Below are 25,984 nucleotides of genomic sequence, written 5' to 3' on the forward strand. Positions count from 1 at the left end.
TCAAGCAGAGTTTTCCATGCAGGACAGCAGGCTTATTAGCCTTTAGTGTGTTGTAGGACTCCCAGCTTTTGCAGCCAAAGTGCTTAATGCGTTTTTGGATGCTGTCAGAAAAGTATGTACCAATTTTAATTAAGTTCAATAAGGTTGAAAGAACCATTCTTTAGAACTTTCTGCTCAGTATGATGCAAATTTAAATTGCACAATAAATATCATTATATCATACAGCATAAGAGCAGTGGAAAAGGAATGACTGAGCAAAAAAGATAAAACGTCTTAAGGACGAATTACAAACACCCTATTACCTGTGGCTGGTGATTTTTAAACAAACCTGCTTAAAAAAATAAATCCTCGTCATTCACTGATTCAGAACAGATGCTGTGAAGATGACATTTCATTAACGATTCACAACGTAAGCAAAAATGTGTACCTTCTACGCAATGTTTTCTATAGTAAATGTGTGTTTTGACAATACTTTTTCCATGACCACAGTAGGTACAAAAACAGAACCAAGACTATAAACTTCCAGTACTTCCTAAAATCATGGAACCCTATAGAAAATCAACACCTTCTATACTTTAACTTAAATTTAATACTGGAACATGACAAATTTCAAAAATTCTAACTCCAACTAGATGAAACTTACCTTTCTTTGTAGGTGCATCTTGCACAGACAAGGTAATGAGTTTCTGATTGGCTGGCAGAATAGGCCGCTCAGACTCCGCCTGCTTCCGCTTCATTTCACGGTTGAACTGTCGTCTCTCAGCCCAGGTTCTGAATTTTTTTACGGTAACTTGTTCAAAATCAAAACGCTTTTCAAGGTAGTGTCTAAAATCCTCAAGGTCTACGAAAAATAATCAAATCCAGTTATTCCTATACTTCCCCATGCAAGAGACCTGCCTGTGGACTCTCAAGGACAAGATTAATTACATGCAATTTTTCATTAATTTGTACAATCACTCGTTCCTTTTATTACATGTGAAACTGTTGTACCTTTGCCAAAAAAAGACTAACGCTCCACTGTGTCCAACACTTAATATTTTATATATTTTCAATGAAAGTGCAGTTTTGTTGGTTCCCAAGGCTTTACAAAACTTTCTCAAAACATAATTTCTATACTCGTTCCTACTTCTGTCGGTCATGGGTGTGAAGGAAAAAACAAAAACAAAAAAAAAACCCCCACACACTAAAAAAACCCCATCCCCTGACCAACAAAATTCCCTGACAAAAGTGCTGGTGCTGACAGCACTACGTTGGCGGGAGACACTCTCCCACCGACATAGCTATCGTCGCTCGTTGGTGGTGGTTTGATTATGCCGGTGGGAGATCTCTCCTACTGGCATAGAGCAGCTACATGGGAGACCTTACAGCAGTGCAGTTGCAGCAGTACAGCTGTGCCACTGTAAGATCTCTAGTGTAGACACAGCCTTTGGTTTTGTCTACACTACTTCGCTTTTAGCGACACAGCTGTTCTGCCACAGCCATGCCACTAAATGGTACACAGTGTATCTGCTGTCTGTCAGCAGGAGAAAGCTCTCCTGCCAACCAAAAACTTCTATCCCCACCCCCTGAGCGGCAGCTGTGGTGCTGTTCACCCCAGCGATTTTTGTTGGTAAAACTTTTGTCATTTGGGGAGGGGGAAGAGAGGGGAAGGGGAGGAGGTTAACACCCCTGAATGACAATATGCCAGTGAAGTTCCAGTGTAGACAAAGCCTTAGTCCATTCACTACAACATCTTGAATAATTACACTACTTGAACGAGACTCTGTTTCAGGGGTGGCCAACCTGAGCCTGAGAAGGAGCCAGAATTTACCAATATACATTGCCAAAGAGACACAGTAATATGTCAGCAGCCCCTCCATGAGCTCCACCTGCCCCCAGCGCCTCCTGCCCACCGGCAGCCGACCAATGGGAGCTGCAGGGGTGGCGGTTGGGGCGGAGGCAGCATGGAGAGGCCCCTGGCTGCCCCTAAGTGTAGGAGCCAGAGTGGGGACATGCTGCTGCTTCTGGGAGCATCAGCATGCACATGCAGAGTGGCCTCAGACCCCACTCCCTGGCTGGAGTGTGGGAGCAGGCCAAGCCCCAGACCCCACTCCCCAGCAGGAGGCCAGTTTAAACCCTCGAGCTCCTGCTGGGTTTAATCTATAAACATGAAACTAACAATTTAAGACCTGGTTACTTGAGGCATAGCCCCTCCTCCTGTCTGGGATACTGTTGCAGATGCAATTAGTGGAAGCAACAGAGTTCCCATCCCCTCCAGATGCATTAAAAAAAAGAGTGTAGTTGGAAAGCTCCTAGCAGGGTGTTTTCTAATGATGAATTCCAAATATGGTCTGACAGAGCAAGCAGGAGACCATGAATTGTTAGCTTTCCAGTAACACTGAAACCAATATTTCACTTCCTGAATTTTAGAGGAGGGGCTGACTGCTGGAATATGTACAGAGGATAGTAAAGGCTTATTGTGGATATTGCTTTTGTTTGGAAATATTATCTATGATTCCACAATTCTATGATGGCTTATATGGTCAATCTATTTAATCTTTATACATAAGGAGTCTTGTAGTCTAAAGCCAAGGGTAAGCTTAAAATTTAAAAAAGACAATGCAGACCACTGGTAGCCTTTAAACCACAGCAGTATTTCTGAGAAACAGCAATATACATTAATTAACCCACCAAGGTTAATCACTGACAGAGCGCATAGTGAGGCTTGATTGGAAGTTGGCAGGGAAGGGATTCAGACCTGTCTTCACAGATACAAAAACTATTTCAGGTATGGATGTAATTTTCTGTTTTGTTAAAAAAAAAAATAATAATAATAAATGGTAAAGCGATATAACCACTAGTGGGCATGCAATTATACTGGTATAGCTTACTCCCCTGAATATACATGAATAAGCTATACCAGTTTAACTGCATGCTGTGCTTCAAGAAAACTGGATGCAAACCAGTATAGCTAAATCAGTACAGAGAGAGAGAGAGAGAGAGAGAGAGAGAGAGAGAGAGAGAGAGAGAGAGAGAGAGAGAGAGAGAGAGAGAGAGAGTGTGTGTGTGTGTGTGTGTGTGTGTGTGTGTGTGTGTGTGTGTGTGTGTGTGTGTGTGTGTGTGTGTGTGTGTGTGTGTGTGTGTGTGTGTGTGTGTGTGTGTGTGTGTGTGTGTGTGTGTGTGTGTGTGTGTGTGTGTGTGTGTGTGTGTGTGTGTGTGCGCAATTCCTCAGACGGGTAATAGGAATACTACTTTACAAAAGGATGACCCAAGTGGTGGTAGTTTTTATTTATTCTATAATTTAAGTCTCCTCTAAATAGTCCTTAAATGCATAACATACAAGTTTACAATACTATATTCTGATAATTCTCAAATTTCTATAGCTAAAAGATCCTTTCATGTTGACCCTCAGCAATCCTCAAAAATACTCTACGGTTATATACCTCCATTCACTAAGGATCACATTGCTTTACTGAAGTGGGTATTTATCCCTTCATTTTGCAGATGAGGAACTGATGCAGAGATAAATGTGATGACTTGCCCAAGGTCAAGCAGTGAATCAGGAATAAAATCTAGGGATCTTGACTGCCAATCCCCTCCTCTAACAAGTAGTAGGCATGGCTTTCAGCACTTACCTACAGATTCATCTTTACACACTTCAACTTTGGCCTTAACTTGTCCTAAGGCTCCTGGTGCTGCATCACCCCCTGAAGGCTCTCTCTCATCTAAAGGCCCAGAATCAGCAGCAGTGGAGTCCGGCTCCTCTGTTTGGCAGTCCAGTTCTGAAGACTTGTCTACGTGCTTTATAGGCGATACTTCCCCATTTGGGGTTATGTCATTGTTTTGTTCCCTTTCCTCATTGTCCTTCATTTTCTTGTAATGCAGACAGGGAATGCTACTCAAGGGAGGATCATGTTTCTATAAATATAATTATACAAAAATTTATAAATTTAGGGCTCATGAAATTACAAAAAGACAAATCTAGTCAGTTTTAAGATGTGTTAGAAGTAGTTGTGATACCAGAAATCTGCGCTAACCATCTCTGAATCCACCCAACATTTTTAAAGTCACATTTTCTGATTTTTAAGTGCTCCTCTCCCCCGTTGCCCTATGGGGAATGCAAGCAAGTAAAAAAAGGGAAAGGAGAAACAATGAAACTGACTACAAAGTGCTGTCAAATGAGCAAACAGTTGCAGGCAGTGTAGTTGTAATCGTGGTAGTCCCAGAATATTAGATACACAAGGTGGTTGAAGTACTATCTGAAATTCAGCGTTGATAAATGCATTAGAAAAAAAACATGGGTTTTTTATTTATTTAATTTATTCTCTCTCTCTCTCTATTTTTTATATATATATATATATAAATAAATAAATAAAATGATGGTCTAAATTAGCTGTTGCTACGCAAGAAAGATCTTGGAGTCATTGTGGATAGTTCTCTGAAAACATCCACTCAATGTGCTGCGGCAATCAAAAAAAACAAAACAAAACCAACCCAACCCACAATGTTGGGAATCTTTAGGAAAGGGATAGATAAGAAAGAAAATACCATATTGCCCCAATATAAATCCATGGTACGCCCACATCTTGAATACTGCATGCAGATGTGGTTGTCCCATCTCCCAAAAAAAAAAAAAAAAGTGAAAAGGGCAACAAAAATGATTAGAGGTAAGAAACAGCTTCCATTTGAGGAGAGATTAATAAAACAGACTCCAGCTTGGAAAAGCTGACTAAGGAGGGATATGATAATCTTGATGGGTGTGGAAAAAGTAAATAAGGAAGTGTCATTTACTTCTCATAACACAAGAACTAGGGGTCACCAAATAAAATCATTAGGCAGCAGGTTTAAAACAAACAAAAGGAAGTATTTCTTTACACAATGTACAGTCAACCTGTGGAACTCTTTGCCAAAGGATGTTGAGAAGGTCAAGATTATAACAGGGTTCAAAAAATAACTGGATAAATTCATGGAGGATAGGTCCATCAATGGCTATTAGCCAGGATGGGCAGGGATGCAAAACCATGCTCTGAAATGTCCATAGCCTCTGTTGCCCGAACCTGGGAATGGGTGATGAATCACTTGATGATTACCTACTCTGTTCATTTCCCTCTGAAGCACCTGGAGCTGGCCACTGTCAGAAGACAGGATACAGAGCTAGATGGACCATTGGTCTGACCCAGTATGGCTGTTCTTATTGGATCAATTTCTGTTGGATCAAGCCTCGTGTCTCTCACCAACAGAAGTTGGTCCAATAAAATACAGTACTTCACACAAACTAAAACATAATATAAAGAAAGTTTCTATCAAATAACTTTCAGTACGATTACATAATTCCGTTTAGGCTCCCATACTTCACTCATCCCCAGGGCACCCTAGCTGTTATAAGAAACACTAGGTAGAGCTATGCTTCCCCCCTTTCTCCAAAACAAGACTCCTTTTGATGAAAGCTCTGATTTTAAAAAGGAAAAAGATAGTTTAGGCTGAAAAGTCAAGGTTTTGTTAAATTACAAATATATTTATATTTACAAAACTTAACAGGAAAGCTTTCAGATAATTCAGTGAATGTTTTGATTTAAATTGCCTTACCACCACTAAACTCAGGTTCTGCACACTCCCATTGTAATCTGTGGGAGTTGTGCTGTATATGGGCAGCACACGTCTACTTCTGGGAATGAGACTCCCAAACCATAATTTAAACTATAATTTGATCCTCTAAACAGAACAATACCCACAATTTAGATATACCTCTGCAGTATTAAAAAAAAAAACAATTTTGCTGTGTTGTGGTAGAACAAGGGAACCAGAAAGTAAAATTGACTAGTCCATTTTAATTGCCCAAACTGAAGTGTAGTGAAAAAATAATCCATATTTGAAATAAGGTGTTAAGAACACAGATAAAACTGTTTGAAAAACAAAACTTCCCTATTTGACCATATCTAAGAGGTCTGAAAAATTCCCCAAAGCATAATTCCAAGACTGTTTTGACCAATTACAAATAAGTACATAAACGGAAACCTAATATTTTTAAATAACTCAACCATTAAAATAATAATTAGCAGCTCAAACCCCTACCCTTATGCTTCCTGTTCCCAAGAAATAAGGTCTGGACCAGGTAACAACTCTGGATTCTCTGTGCAGATATACAGGAATGCCTGAGTTATGGAATGTCATGATCCATCCATCAGGCAATGGTTCCGTAGGAGGACGGCCACGACCTTTATGAGAGGAAAAAGAAACTCATGTAGGCAGTTCACTATTTTTTAATGTAATCTTATTTTATTAAAAAAATTATTTCTGATTCTATATCCTGATAACATTCTTCCACCTAAAAGCTCATTACAAAACTAAGAAATGCTAGAGGTACTTTTATCCTCCACAGATATTACTTCTTAAGTATTTGTACAGTACCTAGTTCTTTACTGGAGTACTATCACATATCACCCACCACCATACTGTGCCCCTCCCAAGTTCCCACATGTGGGTGGATAAAAGCAGGAGGTAATTTAGCCATGACTGAGCCTAATTTAACTAGACAAAAAACTCTGAATTTTAATCTCAATAGATTCTATAGCCAACCATTCCTTTTCCTAAATGGTTATTTCTGTAGCTATCAAAGACTAATTAGGAATCACTTTTTCACCCACAGTCAAGACACAACCCAAACATGATTTCATCCTACAATCTTTCATACTTAGATCAGCTATCTTTTTATAAAGGCAGCAACTCCAAACAATATTAGGGAAAGATTCTTATGCTCACATTTAAGGCAGCATGGTCTCATTTTTCCTACCTTGTAAACCACAGAATGGACTATGCCAACTGATGGTTAGGACAGTGTTTTGTTGTTTTTTTTTTGTTTTTAAAAGGGGTTTTTCTTTTTTATATACAATACGATGCATTTTTAAAAATGCACTCCTCAAGATTAGACTGAGTTTAAATCTAATTTAGACTATTTTCAGTTGGATTCTTCTGTATTACTTCTGATTTAAGGGCTTTGCGATGTTCACATAGGGAATGCTACATAAATGCAAGCAACTGACTTTCAATAGTTCTTCATACACGAAATATTCCCTGTAAAATAAGACAACTTCAACAACAAAATTTAAGTGACTGAAGTAGAATAACATTTCCACTTTTTGGCCATGCCATGGTATTAAAGATGGAAAAAAAAGTAGATTACATTGTTCATCTGGCTGCTAATGCAGAAGTGTTTCCTATACTTCTCCCATGGCACTCTGTACCTCAGAGTGGCACCCTTGAACCCTCATATTCACCACTGTCATACAATTATGATATGTTTTGTATAAAAGTATGCCTTGTGAGGTATCATTTTAAAAGTCTTGGTCTGCTGAACATTAGTATCCTGTTGGATTATATGTGAAGTTATGAAGTTTTGCTATGTACGTGTTACTGAAATATGTTGTGAGGTTAGGAACACCCACAACCAGCCTTTCAGGTACAATAGTGGAGTAGCCTGATGCGCTGATGGCCCATGAAAGGGAACCATCCCAGAAGACTTCTCAGAGAGCACAGACAATGGAGGCTGCTTGACCAATGGGGGCAGACCCCCATGTCACAAGCATAGATCTTTCCAGCAAGCTGGAAGAAAAATTATAAAAGAAGGGGAAATGACATCATAACTTGGCCTCTTTCCCTCCACAACTCAACACCTGGAAACACTTCTGGAGGACAAAGACTTTGAAGTGAGGAGTGTGGTCCCGAGCTGGAAGGCAGTTCCAGCCAGTGTACTGAAGATCTGTGACCTGTTTCTATCATCAGGGTGAGACACTACTTGATTCAAATCCTGTTTAGTTTATAGAAATCACATTGTGAATTTACTTTTATTTCTTAGGTAACCAACTTTGATTATAAGTAGTAAGCATAGAGATCACTTAAAAATTGATCTCTCTGTAGTTAATACATCTGTTTTACATTTCACCTAAAACAGTGTATTTTGAAGCGCTTGGGAAATCTCAGCTGAGTGTACAAAGGCTTGGGTGTGTCCTCCCCATATTAAGAGTGGGGCAGGGACTGGGTAATGAATTTACACTGGTCAGGCTTCTGATCAGAGCAAGACAGTACAGTTCCAGGGTGCAAGGCTGGGGGGGAACTGGCTAGAGCCTCTCTATTGTTAGTTCATGAGTGGTTGTGAGAAGCACTCATCTAACTCAGTTGGGGGTGTCCCTGCCTGTGGATGTCTGTGTAAGTGCAGTACCTGCCAGAGGTTTGTAAGCTTGCCAACAGCATCACAGTGAGAGAGGGAGCCCAAGTGGGTGGGATAGAGAGCTCAGCAGTCTCACAGTCCAGGTTGCACCCCGGGAACCCCATCACATCTCCATAAATCCATAGAATAAATTTGCACATTATGGAGAAGGACTGAACACAAAAATTCTCAAACATTAAATTCTGAAATCTAGAAGTGTCATGGTCATAGCCTATGAAGTGAGGCCCTTGAACAGTAAGAACCATACCAGTCTGTCTTTACTAAGTTCCAATATTGAATTGCCCACAATTCTACATACATGCACCATAGAAAAATTAGAGGTTTAATGAAAAGTAACTTACTTTTAAGTACAGTTTTTATTTTGGTCATCATTGGCTGCACGCTTGTCTCTCCATCAGATGGGTGGTCACTCTCGCCTCCATATTTCTCATCTATTCTCCTCTTTTTGGGAGCTCGAAGGCCCTCTTCCAGCAGAGCATCCACATCATTATCAAAATCATCCTGCAAAAGACATGGTCAAATACCATCCTTCTATAGCTACTACTGTCCCTTGCTCTGTCAAGAAAAGGTACAAATTATTTATAAATAGTTTGCCTATGGATTTGGATGGAAGATTCCCAAGGCCATGGTAAGGAGACTGAAAAACAAGGAGGTAAATTTTCATAAATGGTCACTGGATCAGCAACTGATATTTCATAACAATCTGAAAAGAACCAAATGAAACCTACTTATCCAGGCAGCCCTTAAAGATCTGTTAAAAGGCAATATATCACAATTCAGAACTAAATTCAGCACCTTCTAAAGTCCTTTGCTATATCATTCAAAAATTTTAATCACCAAAATTCTTACCATGATTAATTAATTAATTGAATAAATTAAAGGATAATTTAATTTAAGTTGTGTATAATGGATAGAATTTCTTCTGTCGAAGAATTTTGCATTTTTGTCTTCAAGACTACAAGCTCTTAGATCCTGTCTTTCTTACACATCTTCGCACAAGTTTTTCTAATCACTTGGTAAAAAATATTTACATACCTCATAAGAGTAATTCAAGGTTTCTTCATCTGCTTTATCTCTTTGAACGATTGCTTTAGATGTGAACCCTCCTCCTTCTTCATCAATTTCCATCAAATTGTCAGTAAAATCTTCTAACTCATCCAGAACTGCATATTCCACTCTCTTTTCCTGATCAATATCATTTTCATCATCCTTCTTGTCATCATTTTCACCCCCTACACCTACAGCTTTACCATTACTACCACCAAAAGGACAAACATACAAATCCCCATTGACATTATTAATACTAAAATCTGTATCTGGTTTATAATCTTGCTCAGCTCCAGTGTACAGAACTTTTCTGTCTTTGCTTTTGCAGCTTTCTGTAAAGCTAACACTAATTTTTACATCTTTAAGTAACTTAAGATCAGGGGTGAACTTTCGAACTGAAGGTGCATGACGAGCAGTTCTTGGGCTTTGGTCACTATTGTTAGGGTCTATTATAAGACGAGTTTTGTAGCAAGCAGATCCCTTTGTCAGAAGCTGTGTTCTGCAGACAGTGTGCGCGTCCCCAGCAGGGGTATCTGACTGTCCATCACCACCAGAGCCAACGTCCATTACCTCTGCGTCACTGGACGTTTGCAGGGGAGGTGGTGGAGGCTGTTCATTAGGCGGCAGAGGTGGGGGACAAGTCTGGTTCTCCACATTCATTTCTCTTGCAGGTTCTTTGGGGAGGGGAGGTGCATTTTCAGTTTTCTCCATATTTAAACTGTAAAACTACTGTTTTAAAAAACAAAGCTTTAAATAAATGTATATAATCTATATTCCTAACATGCACAAGTCCATCAAGATAGGTTTATCATGTTCTATTCAATATGCAACACTGATGATTCAGTTAAGCTGACTACATTGTTCTTTTCATTAATGTAGACAGCTTTCAGAATCACTGTCTCAATTATTGGAAATCACAATGCATTCAGCTTAAATAGCTGAAGACTAAGTAGAGTGCATCTTCATTGGACAAGCAGGTCTCCTTTTCTTCTTTCGACCTACAAAAAGAAAAAGATTTGTCACAGAAGAGCTTGAAAGCCAACTGTCCCATTCATTAGAGGTAAAAATGGAATTCCTTCCCAAACTCTTACTTAAAAAGGATACTTGAACATCTATTTTAACTTCCAACTGATTGTAATGCTCTTTTTATGAGAATTAAGAGTTTTCATTGCTTCTTTGTTTGTGCACCAGAATCACATTATGCCAGCACAGTTCTAGGAAAACCGATTGGTAACTACTGCTGCATGACCAGCAGGTACAAAGCATTGATTTTTAAATGGGTCAGATAAAAACAGCTGGTTTTGGTATTAAGTATCTTAGTAACAGAATGCTACTTATCTATATAATCGAAAGACAACTAGTTTGCAATGTTAAAGCAGGTCAGATTTTAAGTCTTCACTATAAGGTACAATAGATTATTTTCTTCAATGTTCAATTAACTATCTGCAATATTTTGAAGAATAGATTTAACAATCAAATTACTCTCTGGATATTGTTCACACAGAAAATTTGATCACCTACTAAAAAGCCTGAATAGAGCTTTTCTAAGTAGGGATGCTAGCAGCTGTGTGGTCTTATATCCATGACTATTACAGGTCACTAGAATGCCTTACTCAAGACAGATATTTAGAACAGGAATCCAGAGTGCTAACACTGAAGTCTTAATCATTACTATTAATTTTGAACAGCATCTACTAGCCAAAGTATTTTAGGTACTTTAGACTGGCATACATATTCAATTATAGTCTATGTAATTTTACATCAAATAGGCTCTTAATACCATTTTACTTGCATTTTATATAATGGGGAGAGAGGGGAGGAGGTTAATTGTTGTCTGTGCAGGGCCTTGAGTACCTGGGAAAGGAAATAGGCCACTTTTACGGTTCTTTCTTACCTGCTAATTTGGTTTCTCCAATCCCTTTGTGCCACCCCATACAGTGGGTGTAAGTCCTCCTACCAGCAGGAAATAAAGTGATGTTACGCCCCCTACGAGAGTCAGATGGCTGAGTCTGCGCTGTTCAAAAACTTGCCAGGCAATAGAGAAATTGTACCCAAACATTTCAGAAGTCTTAGTCAGTAGTACCACCACACAACATATGAAGAAACAAGGGCAAGATGTCTGGGTTACCATAGGGGGACTTAGAGAAACCAATTATAATTCTCTAACGTATCTCTATGCCAGCCCAGGCTAAGTGAATTTCAACAACAGTATCCAAGCTACAAAACAGACAGGACAGGTAATTAAAGCATTCAAAATGTAATGGATTACAACATGTCAGGCCTACCCACATAAAGATAGATGAAAGATAAAAAACAAAAGAATCGAAGCTTGGCTTGGCCACAAAAAAGGCAGTTTTGAGTTCAAAGCAACTGTGAAATGTGTAGCACCAGGCTGAAGTCCCAATGGACTAAAGAAGAACAAAGCATGATTTGAACGTTAAAATCAACTGTTATAATCTAATTAGGAAGGATCAAATCATGGGTAAAGGAAAAGAGGAGTGACACTCAGTCAAAAATTACATTACCTGTTTTCAAGTCACTAACAAGAAAACAATGTTGAATGCTTACAGATCAATGTCTTAACACTTAATTACATAATGGGTTATTAGTTGGGGTCGGCTACTAACTGCCAAATCAAACTAGGCAACAAGATGAGCACCTATCTAAAACATTTAAGAAAAAAAAAATTGTGTGATCATCAGGGACTTCAATCTGAGTGACATATGCTGAAGGTCTCATGCTCTCAGTACAACAACATCCTCCAAACTTTTCAATATTATAGATGACAACTTCCTAACTCAAAAAGCATTGTATCCAACACAGGGGAATTTGATAAAAGACCTCATCTTCACAAAAAGGAACTGAGCACAAAGCTAAAAATTAGTAGTAAGCTAAGGTACAAATGTGATCACATTTATTATATGGGGCCAATTTCACAAAGCTGAAAGTTATGAGCCAAATCAGTTGGAAGAAAGAATTTAAAGAGAAAAAAGTTCAACTGGGAACTGTTAAAGAACATTTTATTAGATGCCCAATAGCCATAATCCCACAAGTGAGACAGAAAGGCCGCGTGCGTGCGTGTGTGTGAGTGAACAAACAGAAGAAAGGGGAAGCTGAGAGTAATTAATATAAATCAGAAGAAGGAATTGCAGAAAATTGTTAACTGAAACCAAAGGACATAAGCAAAAATCTACGGACAGCAGAGTTAAAGGGTAGGCTTTTTTTTGTTTAATTATATTAGAAACAAAAAGGAATACTGAAGGGGGACTACCATGGGAAGCAGTGACTCTGAAAAAGACTTGGGGTCATGATGAATAATCACCTGAACATGAGTTCCCACTGAGATGTTGTGGCCAAAAACATTAATGCAATCCCTTAGATGTATAAACAAGGAAATATTGAGGAAGAGGGGGAAGGTATTTGGCACTCGTGTGACCACTACTGGAATACTGTGTCTGGATCTAGAGTCCACAATTTAAGAAGAATGTTGATGAACTGGAGAATATTCAGAGAAGGGACACGAGAACAATTTAAGGATTGGAAAACATGCCTTATAGTTAAGACTATGATTTAGTCATGGGTATTTTTAGTAAAAGTCATGGACCGGTCACGGGCAATAAACAAAAATTCACAGCCTGTGACCGGTCCATGACTTTTACTAAAAATACCCATGACTAAATCTGGGGGTTGGTTGGCGGGGGAGGAGGGGGCACAGCAGCTGCCCCCAGGACGGCTGTTCAGGCACTCCCTTGGGCCAGCTGCCTGGGGCCAGCAGAGCAGCAGACGGTGTGGTTGGCCATGAGGCACCTGAGCAGCCTGCTTCAGGGGTGGCTGCTCTGGCGGCCCTAGAGTCAGCCGCACCAGCCACTGCAGCTGCAAAAGTCACGGACTTCGCAGAAAGTCACAGAATCCGTGACTTCCACAACCTCTGTGACAGAATCAGCCTTATTAATAAGTACCTACACGCGGAACAAAACATTGATAATGGGCTCTTCGGTCTAGTAGAGGAAGATATAATAAGGATCCAATGGCCAGAAGTTGAAGCGAGACAAATACAGACTAGAAACAAGATGCAAATTTTTAACCGTGAGGGTAGTTAACCATTGGAACAATTTACTAGAGATTGTGATGGATTCTTCATTGCTGGCAATTTTTAAATCACGATTGGATGCTTTATGCAAGACATGCTCTAATTCAAACAGGAATTAATTCAGGGAAGTCCTCTGGCCTGTTTTAAACAGGAGGCCAGACTACATGATCACAGTGCTCCTTTCTGGCCCACCCACTTTTTTTTTTTTTTTTTTTAAATAAAGTCTATGAATCTGAGAAAGCCTCAATTTAATTGCTCTAAAATAATCCCATTATTCTGGATGGGAAGCCACTAGAAATTAATTATATTTTGTTGCTGTAAAACCTAAAGAGCTGATACTTGGACCCTCAGGGTGCTGATGCTAAGTGTTTATCCATCCCATCCTAAAAAGGCAGGAGGACTGTTGTATTAACGTTTTAAGTGATCTGATTTGCTATTTTTCACCAGGCTCTGAAACACCCTAGACTATGTGAAACAGCCCTACACTTTTATACCTCTGTGGAATGCATCCATTACAAAAACCCATTTTCATCACATACACCCACATAATGGCCAGACTGAATGACATACATTCCTAGGTTCTCCATGGTAAAATAAGCTTTTCATCAGAAAGTTTTGGCCAAAGGGAAGATAAAACCAATAATCTCAGCATAAATTCACTAACTTTGGTAACCAATGCCTCCTAAATGGTCCAGGTTCTCCAGAGGGATTCTTGAGAAGGATGCTGGCTGTAAGGAGTAGAAATTTATGTAGACAAATTCAAAATCTCAAGGATGAAAGACGTACCCACTCCAAGACCTAATAGGTTCCTGACCTTGAAGAACAGTTTACCTCCCTGTCTGATCAGGAAGCTCTCAGATCCAACTAGAAAGATCATCTTTTACGGCATATCACAAAAATACTAATCACTGCATTTTCCCTTTCCTAGGCTGTGTCCAGCTACAGCTCAAGAAGTCTATTCTTGGGCTGAGTTTTACAGCAATGGGAATAACAGAGGACAGGAACTTCCTTTTTACCTGCTACGATTTGGCACCTTTTGTTCCCTGTCTGGACGTTATTGCCTATACAATTATTGTTGCTTAGTCCTTCCTTCACATCAAAGTTGAAGTGATGAACTGGGAATCAAGTTGTCTGGTACTTGGTATCTGCTTCAGCTGGAATAGGGTTAAGAAGGTCCAAGGCGACTTTAAGCCAACTTTGTGCTTCTTGCATTTTTTGTCTTGCGCCTGGCTGCTGCCATCAGAGCTACCCCAAGTCTGATCTAACTTATCCTCTGCTTCTCAAGGCTCCCCATGAGCCATGGGAAGCTAAGACTAGGCAGGGCACAGCATCACTCCCACCCACATCCTCACCCCCACCTCTAACATCAGGAGCAGAGAGAGGACTTCTAAAGAGACAATGGGGAAACCCCCTTATGCAGAGAGTATTTTGAAGGGCCTCTTTCTACCCCCTTTATACCACCCGTTTTCTAAGGGGATGATTTGGAGGGCCCTCTGCTAAAAACAGAGCCAAATGGAGCCTGGATCAAGATAGCCAACATGCTAATCACACTAGATCCAGCAATGCCATTATGGATCTCAGAACCTCAAGACATGCCCTCAGCTGTTACAAAGGCCAAATGGATCAAGAAACTCACCTTGATTGCAGCTTCACTATTAAAATATTCCAAAAGGAACAGCTTACCTATCAAGGTATTAAATTACTGGCCTCAAGAGATATTAATTCCTATGGTAGAGAAAGGTTCTTACTTATCATCCAGACATTGGATTCTCTGGAGATTCATGCTGATTGCTAAGCCATATGACCAACATGACCATACTAAAAAATTGTCTATGTAAATCTGACTAACACCATCTTTTTGAAAAGCTGTAGTAAGAACTACGAGTACCTTTGAGAAGTTGTGGAGTGCTACTGTCAAGTGGAAATTAAGCACCCTGAACATTCAGAACAAAAAAATTGAAGGAACTTCTGATAAACTGGAGGGAATATAGACATGTAGGTCTGTGTCTTATTGATCTACACAGGACACCTAACTCCATCAAACAGACCATCTGAATTATGGAATGCTAGACCTCCATCTGGAAGGAGAGCACAGAAAGGAGTTGACTTTCATCACATTCTAATGGGACAGTATATAGGATGCTGTCAGGGATTATAAAGAATAGCAAAACAAGCACTGAATCACAAGACAAAATACTACCCATCCTGATTTTTGCTGCCTTTTAGAGCATATTCTTTGAAGGAGGCAGATTCTTGCTACAAGATAAATTTGATAGAGTAGCCACGAGACATGAAAATATCTAGTACCCAGCAATGTGAACAGGTCCAGTCAAAGGCAAAGCCCTAAAGGTCTTCAGGAAATCAAGTTTCTTGCTAGAAACCGTACATTCCCTGCCCAAAATGTCCAGAAAGGATGAGTGGTTCAGAAGAAATCTGAGCCCTTTCTATGGCTAACCATAACCAGGGTTTCTCCTTTTCATCCTCTGGCTCCAGAAAGCCATGTTTTAGAATAGAAGTGCAGGCCACTTATATAATCAATGCAGCTTAGAAGTCCAACCCAAAAAACCTCAACCCATACTCTACAGACTATTTCCCCAAAAGGAATTTCTCACTCAGGATCATCTATCTTCATGTCATCAGCAGCTACCATGTCCGCATGATAACACTGCCCTCAGGAGAGAAGGTTTTTTCTGCTTACAAAACAAAGATTCAGTTTTGAAGGAAAAAGGCTGAATTAACCATTGTCATAAAATCAGAACTGAGCTTCTAAAGGAGAAGGCCCCATAAATCACCACCACACAGAACAGTTCACCTTCCTCCATGTCACCAGTCTTGGCATAGAGAAACACATTCTGAAGGTAGGGAATAATCTCTGGAGGCCATCAAGATGCCCAAAGTAAAAAAGCCAAACAGGGATACAGCCATGATTTTCTCCACATACAGAAAGAAAACATACATATGCAAAACAGATAGTAAGGCCACACAGAAACACTAGGAGCACTGGTGCAGCCAGTTAGTGATCACCATTTTGTCCAATATGGTCACATCCCTGTTGTGACCCCTGCCACTCCCTTATTCACCACTGTCATATCATCAGGATATGTTTTGCACAACATATGCCTTGTGAAATATCATTCTAAAAGTCTTGATCTGTTAGCCGTTAATATCTCACTGGATTATATGTGCCATCATCGTACGTGAAGTTTGGCTATGCATGTGTTACTGAAACATGTTGTGAGGTTTGAAACATCCACAAGCAGCCTTTCAAGTACAACAGTAAAAAGGCCAAACAATGTTAATGGCTTATTGAGGAAATGCACACAAGCACAAGGATTACCCCAAGAGATGTGCACAACAAAAACCTCTCAGAGACAGCACTACACAATGGGAACTGTTTGACCCAGGTCACAGCAAAAGAGCTTTCCAGCAAGTGGGAAGATGATATAAAAGGGGGAAATGACATCACGATGGTACCTCACTCTACCTATAACAACACACCTGGAAACACCCAAGGAACAAAGACTGAACTGGGGAAAGTGATGGTCCCAGGCTGAAGGGATTTCTAGCCTGTGTACGAAAACCTGGGAAACCTAAGCTGCAAAGCAAAGGCAGTTTGTGCTTTAAGAATCTGCCAGCCGGTGTATCACTCAGGGTGAGAATTTGCTAATTCATATCCTACCTATCTACAATAAAGCCTGTGTTATCCGACCCTGTATCAACCAGAAAGCTCTATAAATCAGCATTTTTAATCTTCACAGACAGTCCAGTTTAGAGTTCAGTTGGTGCAGGGCCAGCAGACTCCCTATCTGGCTCCGTGTGGATCCTAGGAAACAGCAACATATCCCTACTGCTCCTAGGCAGAGGAATGCCACGAGGGGTTTGGAGTGCGGGAGGGAGTGCGGGACTGGGGGTAGGGGAACAGGAGGGGGTGTGGGGCATGGGCTCTGGGAGGGAGTTTTGGTGTGGGAGGGGGCTCGGGGCAAGGGCTCCGCACAAGCAGCCACCTGTCCCTGCTGTTCCTAGGCGGAGACATGGCTAGTTGGCACTGCTTGCTGCCTCCGCCCACAGACACCACCCCTGCAGTTCCTACTGGCCAGGAATGGAGCCAGTGCTCGGGGTAGGGGCAGTGCGCAGAGCCACCTAGCCTTGCCTCCACCAAGGAACAGCAGGGACAGGTTGCTACTTGCGGGGAGCTGCTTGAGGTGAGCGCCTCCTGGATCCGGCACCCCAAAACCCCTCCCGTACCCCAACACCCTGCCCCGAGCCTCCTCCCACACCCAAACTACCTCCCAGAGCCTGCACCTGCATTCCTTCCCACACCCAAACTCCCTCCCATTTAGTTGATTGGAATTTCTCACTTACTGGCACCCCCATTCCCCCAACATGCTGCATAAAAAAAAAAAGCTTTTACTGTAGTACGTTAAGCTCAGTTTGCAGTTTTGTTTATTTACCAGGTAATCTGCTTTGATCAGTTCGCTATCACTTATCATCTATCTCTTTGTAATTAATAAACTTATGTGCATGGTCCTCTTCACATTAAGGGAGAGGCGGACTGGGTATTAAACCCATATAAGAGCCAGATTTGAGCAGGGCAGGACAGTACTGCTCTCAGGTCCTAGACTGAGACGCTGGTGGTTAGAGAGCCTACAAGTAACTGCAGCTGGGTGTGGTCCCTACCTGTTTGAATGCTGGTGAAAGTGCAAGCTTGGAAGGCTTTGCAGCTTGTCACAGCAGCACAGTATGAGAGGGAGCCAGGCTGGTGGGTCAGAGGGCTCAGTAATACCCCAGTCCCAGGTGGCAACCTGGTGGAAACCAGTCACACCCATCCATGAGTAAGTACCACAGTAGGTTATCTGGAAAAAGCAGCACTAAACTGCACCTTAAATTAGCCCCCCTCAAATAGCAAAACGGCTGCTCCATTTACAGTATGACCAACTTGCTAAAATGGTTTCAATAGCTTTGCTCACAGAAGAGAAGTGGTGGGAGGGAGGCAGTATGGGACCATTTGTCGTTGTGCGGAGTACAGAGAAGAATAAGGAAGGCTTCCAGTCACCCCACACTTAAGTATTGGTTTCCTAACAACAAAAAAGAGGGAACAAACAAATGGTAAGGCAGCTTTTTGCAAGGTAGTTCTTGCCAAAAAAACACCACATCAGAGCCAAAGGACCGCCTCCCCATATAGTGTTCATGTGAATATAAAGAAATCATACTTTTTATGTATCAGAGGGGTAGCCGTGTTAGTCTGGATCTAAAAGCAGCAAAGAATCCTGTGGCACCTTATAGACTAACGGACGTTTTGGAGCATGAGCTTTCGTGGGTGAATACCCACTTGCATCCGACGAAGGATTCTTTGATACTTTTTATGAAAATCCCTAAACTAACTAACTGTAACAGAAAGGGAAAATTTCAAAGGAAAAACCCCCTAAAAAGTAAGTTCTAAGTTCTTTGGCTGGCTAGATATCTCCCACCTGCTGGAGACAGAAATGGAATTGAAAAGGTTCAGCCAGCCAGCCCACCCCTCTTTGGGGATGGGAAATGACAGCACACAGCATTGCCAGCTTCCTGTCTCCATCTGATGGTAGGAGGACTTGTGCCCACTGCCTGGGCTGGCAAAAGGGGGTTATAGAGGAAATGTTAGATACATGCCATTATACTGGGGCAAGAGTATGGCCGGAGGAGCCATTATTGGGTTGGAAAGTGATCAGGTACAGAATCCTCATTTCCCAGTCAGGGAGTGGCAAGGTGTGGGGGGATCCCCATTAGCTGGGGCCAAGAGAAACCTCATTATTGCTCACACAAAAAGATCATGGCAAGAATCTTCATCGTTTAAAGGAGAGGATTGGGAGAAAGCTTCTCCATTCCCTTGACCACAGAAGAGACAGTTGAAGAAGAATTAGGGGTAACCCCCCCCCATACACACACTGTTCTGGGAATGTATCAAATGGAAATCCACCCCCATTAATCCACAATTAGGAATAGAAGAGGTACAAGGAAAAACCTTCATGACTCTGGTGAAGCAGAAGAAAAGAGCGTACAAGAAAAATCCTTCCTGTTACCCCAAAGTGAAGGAGGACAAGTGAAGGGGAGGGAGTCGGAAAGGAGGAGGATGTGCAGGCTTCTCCTCAGTACCCCAGTGTGAAGGGAATCAGAAGAATGGGGAGGGGGCGGAGGAGGGGACGGAGTTCTCCTTACATTGTGGAGACCGAGCCTGTGAATTATGCAAAAGGTTATGAAGAGAACTGCCCGTCTCCCCCATCACCTTGAGTGCGAGCGAGCGAGATTCCTCCCGTTACACGGAGGAGGGGGACGCGCGCAGAGCGGATGTGCAAGGGCAAATATCCCTCATCCCCATTTTCCCAGTGAGTGTGTGCGCGAGGGCGGGGGGAATCCTCTCCATTACCGGGAAGGGGGCAGGAGTTCATGGGGGGGGGGAAAACTCTTTCCCCCCACCCCCCGCGAGCCGGGCAACAGGATGTGCGGGGAGGAATTCTCCATATTACCGAGGGGTGGGGGGGAATAGAGCAGAGAGAATCCCACACCCCCCCCCGGATATTTGTCGCCATTATCCTGAGGGGAGATCGGGCGCCTCCCCACTGCCCGCGCTAAGGGCAGGGGGGGGGGCGGGGACTCAAGGAGGTGCAGGTAGGACGGGGCCTCCACACGGCCACGGTGGATCTGTGGGGGAGATAGAACAGTCTCCGTCCCTCGATGTACGGGGCGGGGAGGAGGCAGAGGATTGTCGCCCGGGGCGTTGGGAGGAGAGGGAAATCCTCCCCATCACCCCGGCCGGGGACGGCACCAAGCGAGCGGCTGGGCCGCAGGCCCTACTCCTGCCCGCCTCCTTCGACGCGGGAGTCTGTGGGCTCAGCACCCACCTGGGCCATTCCGGGTGTCCCCGCCGCTCCGCTTTCCCGGGCCGGGGGAGTGGAGGGAGTGCCTCAGCTGCCGTCTCCTCACGGGAGCCGCCTCCCCCGCCCAGCCGGCGCCATCTTGAAACGCCTGCTTCAAGGGGGCTCCTGCTCCCGTGGGCGGGACTATGGGGGCCTTGAACCAATCATACTGGCATTTCCATCTGCCAGTCACTTCAAGCCTCGCGCTCTATTGGCAGTTTCTCGATTATGTCATTTCCTTCAGCGAATACACACACACCCAGGAGACGCTCTCCGGAGAATTGACCAATGGGAGAAGCGTGGAGGCGGGAATTAGGAAGGTCGGGGGAGAGGAAAGGGGCCGTTTTAGGATCCAAGAATGGCCAGGGTCCGAAGCCAAGAGGCGGCGGCCCCTCCTTAAGGCCAGGGGAGAGTGAGTGTAGGAGGCCCTCGGGGGGCCCTGTCAGGAGATGGGGCTTGTTTGGCTCGTGTGTTGCCAAGGCAACCATCACCATGGTAGCCAAGCCCCATCAAGGCCCCAGAGCCCGTTTCAGGGAAATCCCAATTACCTCCCCCACTAGGGCAACAAGAAATAGGGCAGGCTAATTAATAGAGAGTCTGCTGACAGTGAGGGGGCCAAGCAGTTCACCACAAAGGGTGGCTTCTCTGGCTTCTGCTGTACTAGGTGCCCAGACCAGCTATGCCCAGGGCCCACGAATTACTAGACATAGTAAGCCAGAGTCACCCAAACTACACTGTACACTATAGAATAGCAGATGCTAGAAGACTTGGTCCTCTTGCCCCTGTAGCTTGCATACTTCTTTGTACATACAGGCCCCTACCCCTGAAATAACCTGTGAGCTTAACAGCCCCATCTTCAAAAGCTTTCTCACTTAGCCTATGCTAACTAGCCTCAGTGTTGGTGGCCTGCACTGACACTTCCATCCCTGAGCACAATAGGATTATTCGCAAGAGATCCTGTGGCAGGTCTAACAATCACTACCTAAGAGATCCCCATATACAAAGGGGGAAAAATTATCCTGCAGGAGATTTCTCTTTTCCCTGTTTTATCAGCCCACTGATTCCCTTGCTTGTGTTGATATAGTATTTACTTGTTACCTATTTACACTAGATTATAAAATTCTCTAGTCTGGGACTTTGTCTTATTTTGTACTTCTGATATGTATTTCATTCATCTGTTCTCTGCATTTTATAATTAAAAATAGGCTTATCTCAATCACTATACAAAACTGGCTTACAGGGATACATATTTACCTACCTTGTTTGTTTTATCTACAGCTGCTTGTCTTTAATTAATAAATTAAATTATAAATTCCCTGTAGCAGGGACTATGTTTCATGCTGTGTTTGTAAAGCATCTAGGACAATGGGGCCTGAATTAGATTTGGGCCTGGGGGACTATTACAAAATCAATAATAAATAATAGTAAAAAGTCATACACATCCATTTTATATCAATAATACAATTAGTCAATGGCCACTTACTGTTATGGTTCCTCCTCTATTTTAAAATTAGGTTTTAAATATATACCTCACAGTTGCTCATACTCAGATATCAAATTTCAATAACTTTACCTTGATATGCAATGTAGGAGTGCCAGTTCTGTGATTTATCAGCTTGCAATAATTTTACATACGCATGTCATGATGCTACATAATTGTACAATGGTGCATCAGAAAGTCATCGCACCATGATGCAATGACATTTCATAAGGCTGACTAGTGATTTTAGGATCCATCTATCAGGCAATTCACATCATGGGATAGTCCTGAGGTTCCTAGAGACACTTATGAGTGATAACCCTTAAACATTTCTACAAGAGTTTGTCTGATTGGATTAAATCATGTCTAATAATGTTGTGGCATTTATGTTGACAATGTCATAATGTTATATTGATACCTTACAATGTAGAGTAGCAACATGATGCAATATCTTCACATCATGTCAAAATATCACCACCCAGCAATGCACAAAACTACAATTGCATTGTATGGAGTTCAAAAGTTATTTCAGGACACTTCGTAGTATTGTATTTGCCAGGGTATGGATGTCAGGATAAAAACAAGAGACAATTATAGAAATAGTAGGAAGAAGGCATTGCTATCATTCGCCTTCTTTCTAAGCCCATGATTACTGGCTCTTGCTCTGATGCGACAGCCCTGTACACCCTGACTTGTGATATCATAGCTGCAACAGCATTAGGTTGGAGCATGGAACACTTTCCCCCCCCCCCCATTTTTCAAAGTTTCTTTTTCAAAAAAAACCCTACAAAAATTAAATAACCAAACAAACATACAACACAAAATAAAGAACTTATTTAACTCCCGCTGCACTGGCTTCTGTGGAGTTTTACGGTAGCTATGAGATCCTGTTATTGATGTCCCTTTAAGCAGGAGCAAAGCTAGATGTTAAAGGACCTGAAAGAAGGGGGAAAAAAAGGGTTTTAATGTGCTGAACTCCCCTCTTATCTAATTGAGCCCAATAGTCAGGCTATGATAGGGAAATTTAGTTCCTTATCTTTGCAAGCCATCTTTAAATCTGAAGTAAATTTCCAGTGTCTTTATTCATCACATAGGTTTGCACACACAAATTTGTTATTTTAGGGTGGCTCATAAGTGATGGCTTTTATCACTGATTTTAACAAGGCAACCTGAAAGTATGTGTGTATATTATATATATATATATATATATATATATATATAAAAACACATGCATTTTAATAAATACCTATGGGTATGTCATATTTTGACTTTCAGCCTCAACAGTGTCCAAAAACAGGTAGTTACATTATTAATTGTAGAATTTATACTGACATGAGAATTTGTAATGAACTATACCCATCATGTTAATAATCTACATAACAGTGCCAATTTATTCACTGACAGAAGAGAAGGAGGCAGTCTTTTGTTGGGTGTTTGAGAAAATACAAACGCTATGCTTATTGGTATCAGAATGATTGCATGATGTCCAGATTATATATATCGTGCAGCCATGTGGAAGAGTTAAAAGTTGCAGAGAAAGTATCACACTTAAATGTTTGCATCTTTTGATAAATGGCACTTTCTAGCTACTTAGTAAAGAACAGTTATGTACCTTTCGTAACTGTTGTTCTTTGAGATATGTTGTTCACGTCCATTCCACATTAGGTGTGCGCGCATTGCGTGCACGAGCGTCCGAAACTTTTTCCCTTAGCAGCTCCCGTCGGGGCCCCCTCCAGAGTGGCGCCACTGGATCCAGAGAAGAGATAATGGTGCCCAGAGAGACCACGCGGAACTGGGCCTTGATCAGGAACTTGTTGAGCCCGCGCAGGTCTAGGATGGGACAAAGGCCCCCCTTGGCCTTGGGGATGAGGAAGTAGCGGGAGTAGAACCCTTTCCCCCTTAGGTCTAAGGGCACTATCTGAACCAACCCCACCTCTAGGAGCGAGTGAACCTCCCTTTCCAGGAAATACTCGTGAGAAGGGTCCCTGAAGAGGGACGAGGAAGGGGTGTATGGAGTAAGCTGGGAGGAAAACTGTAGCCTATACCCACTTCATACCGTGCATAACACCTAACGGTCTGACGTAATGCTGGACCACGCATGGGAGAAGCGGGACAGGCGGTTGAGGAAACACAGGGATGGATCCGGTGGATGATCTGGTACTCTGTCCTTGAGCGCACCTTCAAAAGCCTGGCTTAGAGCCCAACTGAGGCTTATATTGGCCTTGGTTCTGGCCCAGTCTATTGACATTCTTATTATTGCGCCACCACCTATTGTCTCCGCCTCGCCTGCAGTAAGGCTCCTGCCAAGGACGAGGCTGGTACTGGTGCTGGGGAGGAGGTTGCGGCTTAAAGGGCTTCCTCCAAGTCGCCGGGGTATGCATACCCAGTGAAGTCCTTAAGGCTATGTAGCTTCGAATCAGTTTGGTCCGAGAACAGTCCAGACCCTTCGAATGGGAGGTCCTGGATCAAATTCTGGACCTCAGGCAGCAAACCTGACTCCTGAAGCCACACTGAGCACCGCATGACCACGCCTGATGCTATTGTCCTGGCCGCCACGTCCGTCGAGTCCAGGGATCCTTGGAGGGAGGTTTTCACTATGGCCTTGCTGTCCTCCACCAGGGCCATGAACTCCTGTTGGGAGCCCTGTGGGAGGTTGCCCTTAAACTTCCCCACCGCCACCCAGGAATTGAAGTTATGCCTGTTGAGGATGGCCTGTTGGTTAGCAATCCTCAACTGTAGACCCCCTGACGAATACACCTTCCTGCCGAACAGGTCTAAGTGTTTTGTTTCCTTGGCCTTGGGGGCCGGGGCTTGTTGCCCATGGCACACTCTCGTTCACTGACGAGACTACCAGTGAACATGGGCTCGGGTGACAGAACAAGAAGTCATAACCTTTTGATGGGGCAAAGTACTTGCGCTCCACACCTTTGGTGCTCTGGATGCCGGGGTCTGCCATATAGTCGTGTAATTAGACTGAATGGTCTTAATGAGCGGATGCGCTATTCTGGAAGGACCTTCTGGGCTCAGAATGTCCACCATGAGATCTTCCTGCTCAACCGTCTCCTCGGCTTGCAACCCCAAGTTATGGGCCACCTTACAAAGCAGTTCTTGGTGGGCCTTGTGGTCTAATGGCGGAGGTCCTGACACTGCCTTGCCTGCTACTGCTTCATCCAGGGATGATGAGGAAGTTAGCAGCTGCTCAGCTTCCTCCTGCTGGTCTCCCTGGTCCCTCTCCCCTAGGGGAGGGGCTTCCGGCTCAAGCCGGAGCCCAGTGGTCCTGGGACAGCACTGGGTGCGGTGCCGGCCTCTCCAGTCTCTCGCTTGACGAGGCTTCAGGTAGCTTGGACACCATAGCTTCCCTTACAGGAGAGCATCGGCATGGGGACCAGGACTGCTGTACTGAATAGCTAGCCCTAGAGGGAGCACCTTGACACTGGTGGTAGGCCCATTGTGGTAGCCAGCCAGCTTGTTGTTCCCTGCTGTCCAGGCCCCGTTGCGGGTAGCTGTATCGGCCCGAGTCGGCGCCGGACTCTGGTGACACCAAGTGCGAGGGCCACGACAGTGCCGTCGATCTGTGCCGGCAGGAGGCTGATGACTGGCTTTTGGCTGATCAGGACCAAGACCAGTACCGCTGCTCTCTTGACCAGGACCGGTGCCCCCGAGACCAGGACGGGTGCCTTCTGGGCGCCTTCGGGCTTGACTCCTGCTGGTGCTGGTCGGGGGGGGGGGGGGGCGCGCACCGGGGAGCGCCGTGAGTCCTACACCGACCCCGTGCGTTGACTCATCTCCGGCACAGAGACTTCCGTCTGAGTCAAGAGTAGCTGGGAGACCACAGACTCAGAGCTCAAACGGGACCAACGCTGGGAGCAGTGCCGGGGCGGTGACCTCAAACAGCACACCACTGCCGGCTTTCCTCTCAACGGCGCCCTGGGTCCGGGTGCTGGAGGCTTCTCCCTGGCCAGGAGGGGGCTCGCTGTCGACAACCCGATGAAGTCTTTTGCAGCCTCAAAGGTGTAAGGCATAGAAGGCTGATCCATCACGCACTGAGCTCACTTAAAGCTGGACTCGATGGGACTTGTGGAGCCGGTGTCACTGGTGCCAGAGTGGGTGCAGCATCCTTCCCGCTCTTCCCGGTGCCCGAGATAGCGCCTGTCTCCCTTGCGGGGAGCATCCACGCCCCTCCTTTGGTTTTATCTTGGGCTGCACCGGGGAGGATGAGCAGTGCCGGGGCCTATTTTGGCATTCTGAGGCCGATGGCTTATGATGCTTGGCCA

At 43.5% G+C, this 25,984-nt stretch overlaps 1 protein-coding gene across 2 annotated transcripts in view; it reads right to left on the bottom strand.

Annotated features, from left to right (window-relative positions):
- DGCR8 (DGCR8 microprocessor complex subunit) overlaps positions 1-20,373 on the bottom strand; it is a 41,440-nt gene extending 21,067 nt beyond the window's left edge. The window contains exons 1-7 of one of the 2 annotated variants that reach the window (XM_039504801.1): positions 20,216-20,373; positions 18,308-18,415; positions 9,239-10,248; positions 8,545-8,704; positions 6,052-6,194; positions 3,615-3,897; positions 644-841 (exon numbers count right to left, since the gene is read on the bottom strand). In XM_039504801.1, coding sequence (XP_039360735.1) covers positions 644-841; positions 3,615-3,897; positions 6,052-6,194; positions 8,545-8,704; positions 9,239-9,961 — 1,507 coding nt within the window. In that variant the 5' untranslated portion in view covers positions 9,962-10,248; positions 18,308-18,415; positions 20,216-20,373. The remainder of the gene's footprint in view (positions 1-643; positions 842-3,614; positions 3,898-6,051; positions 6,195-8,544; positions 8,705-9,238; positions 10,249-18,307; positions 18,416-20,215) is intronic. The other variant, XM_039504800.1, reaches the window with a different exon arrangement.
- Between the last annotated feature and the right edge of the window lie 5,611 nt (positions 20,374-25,984).

This window comes from Mauremys reevesii, linkage group 18 (genome assembly GCF_016161935.1).
Source record: "Mauremys reevesii isolate NIE-2019 linkage group 18, ASM1616193v1, whole genome shotgun sequence".
Taxonomy (NCBI): Eukaryota; Metazoa; Chordata; order Testudines; family Geoemydidae; genus Mauremys; species Mauremys reevesii.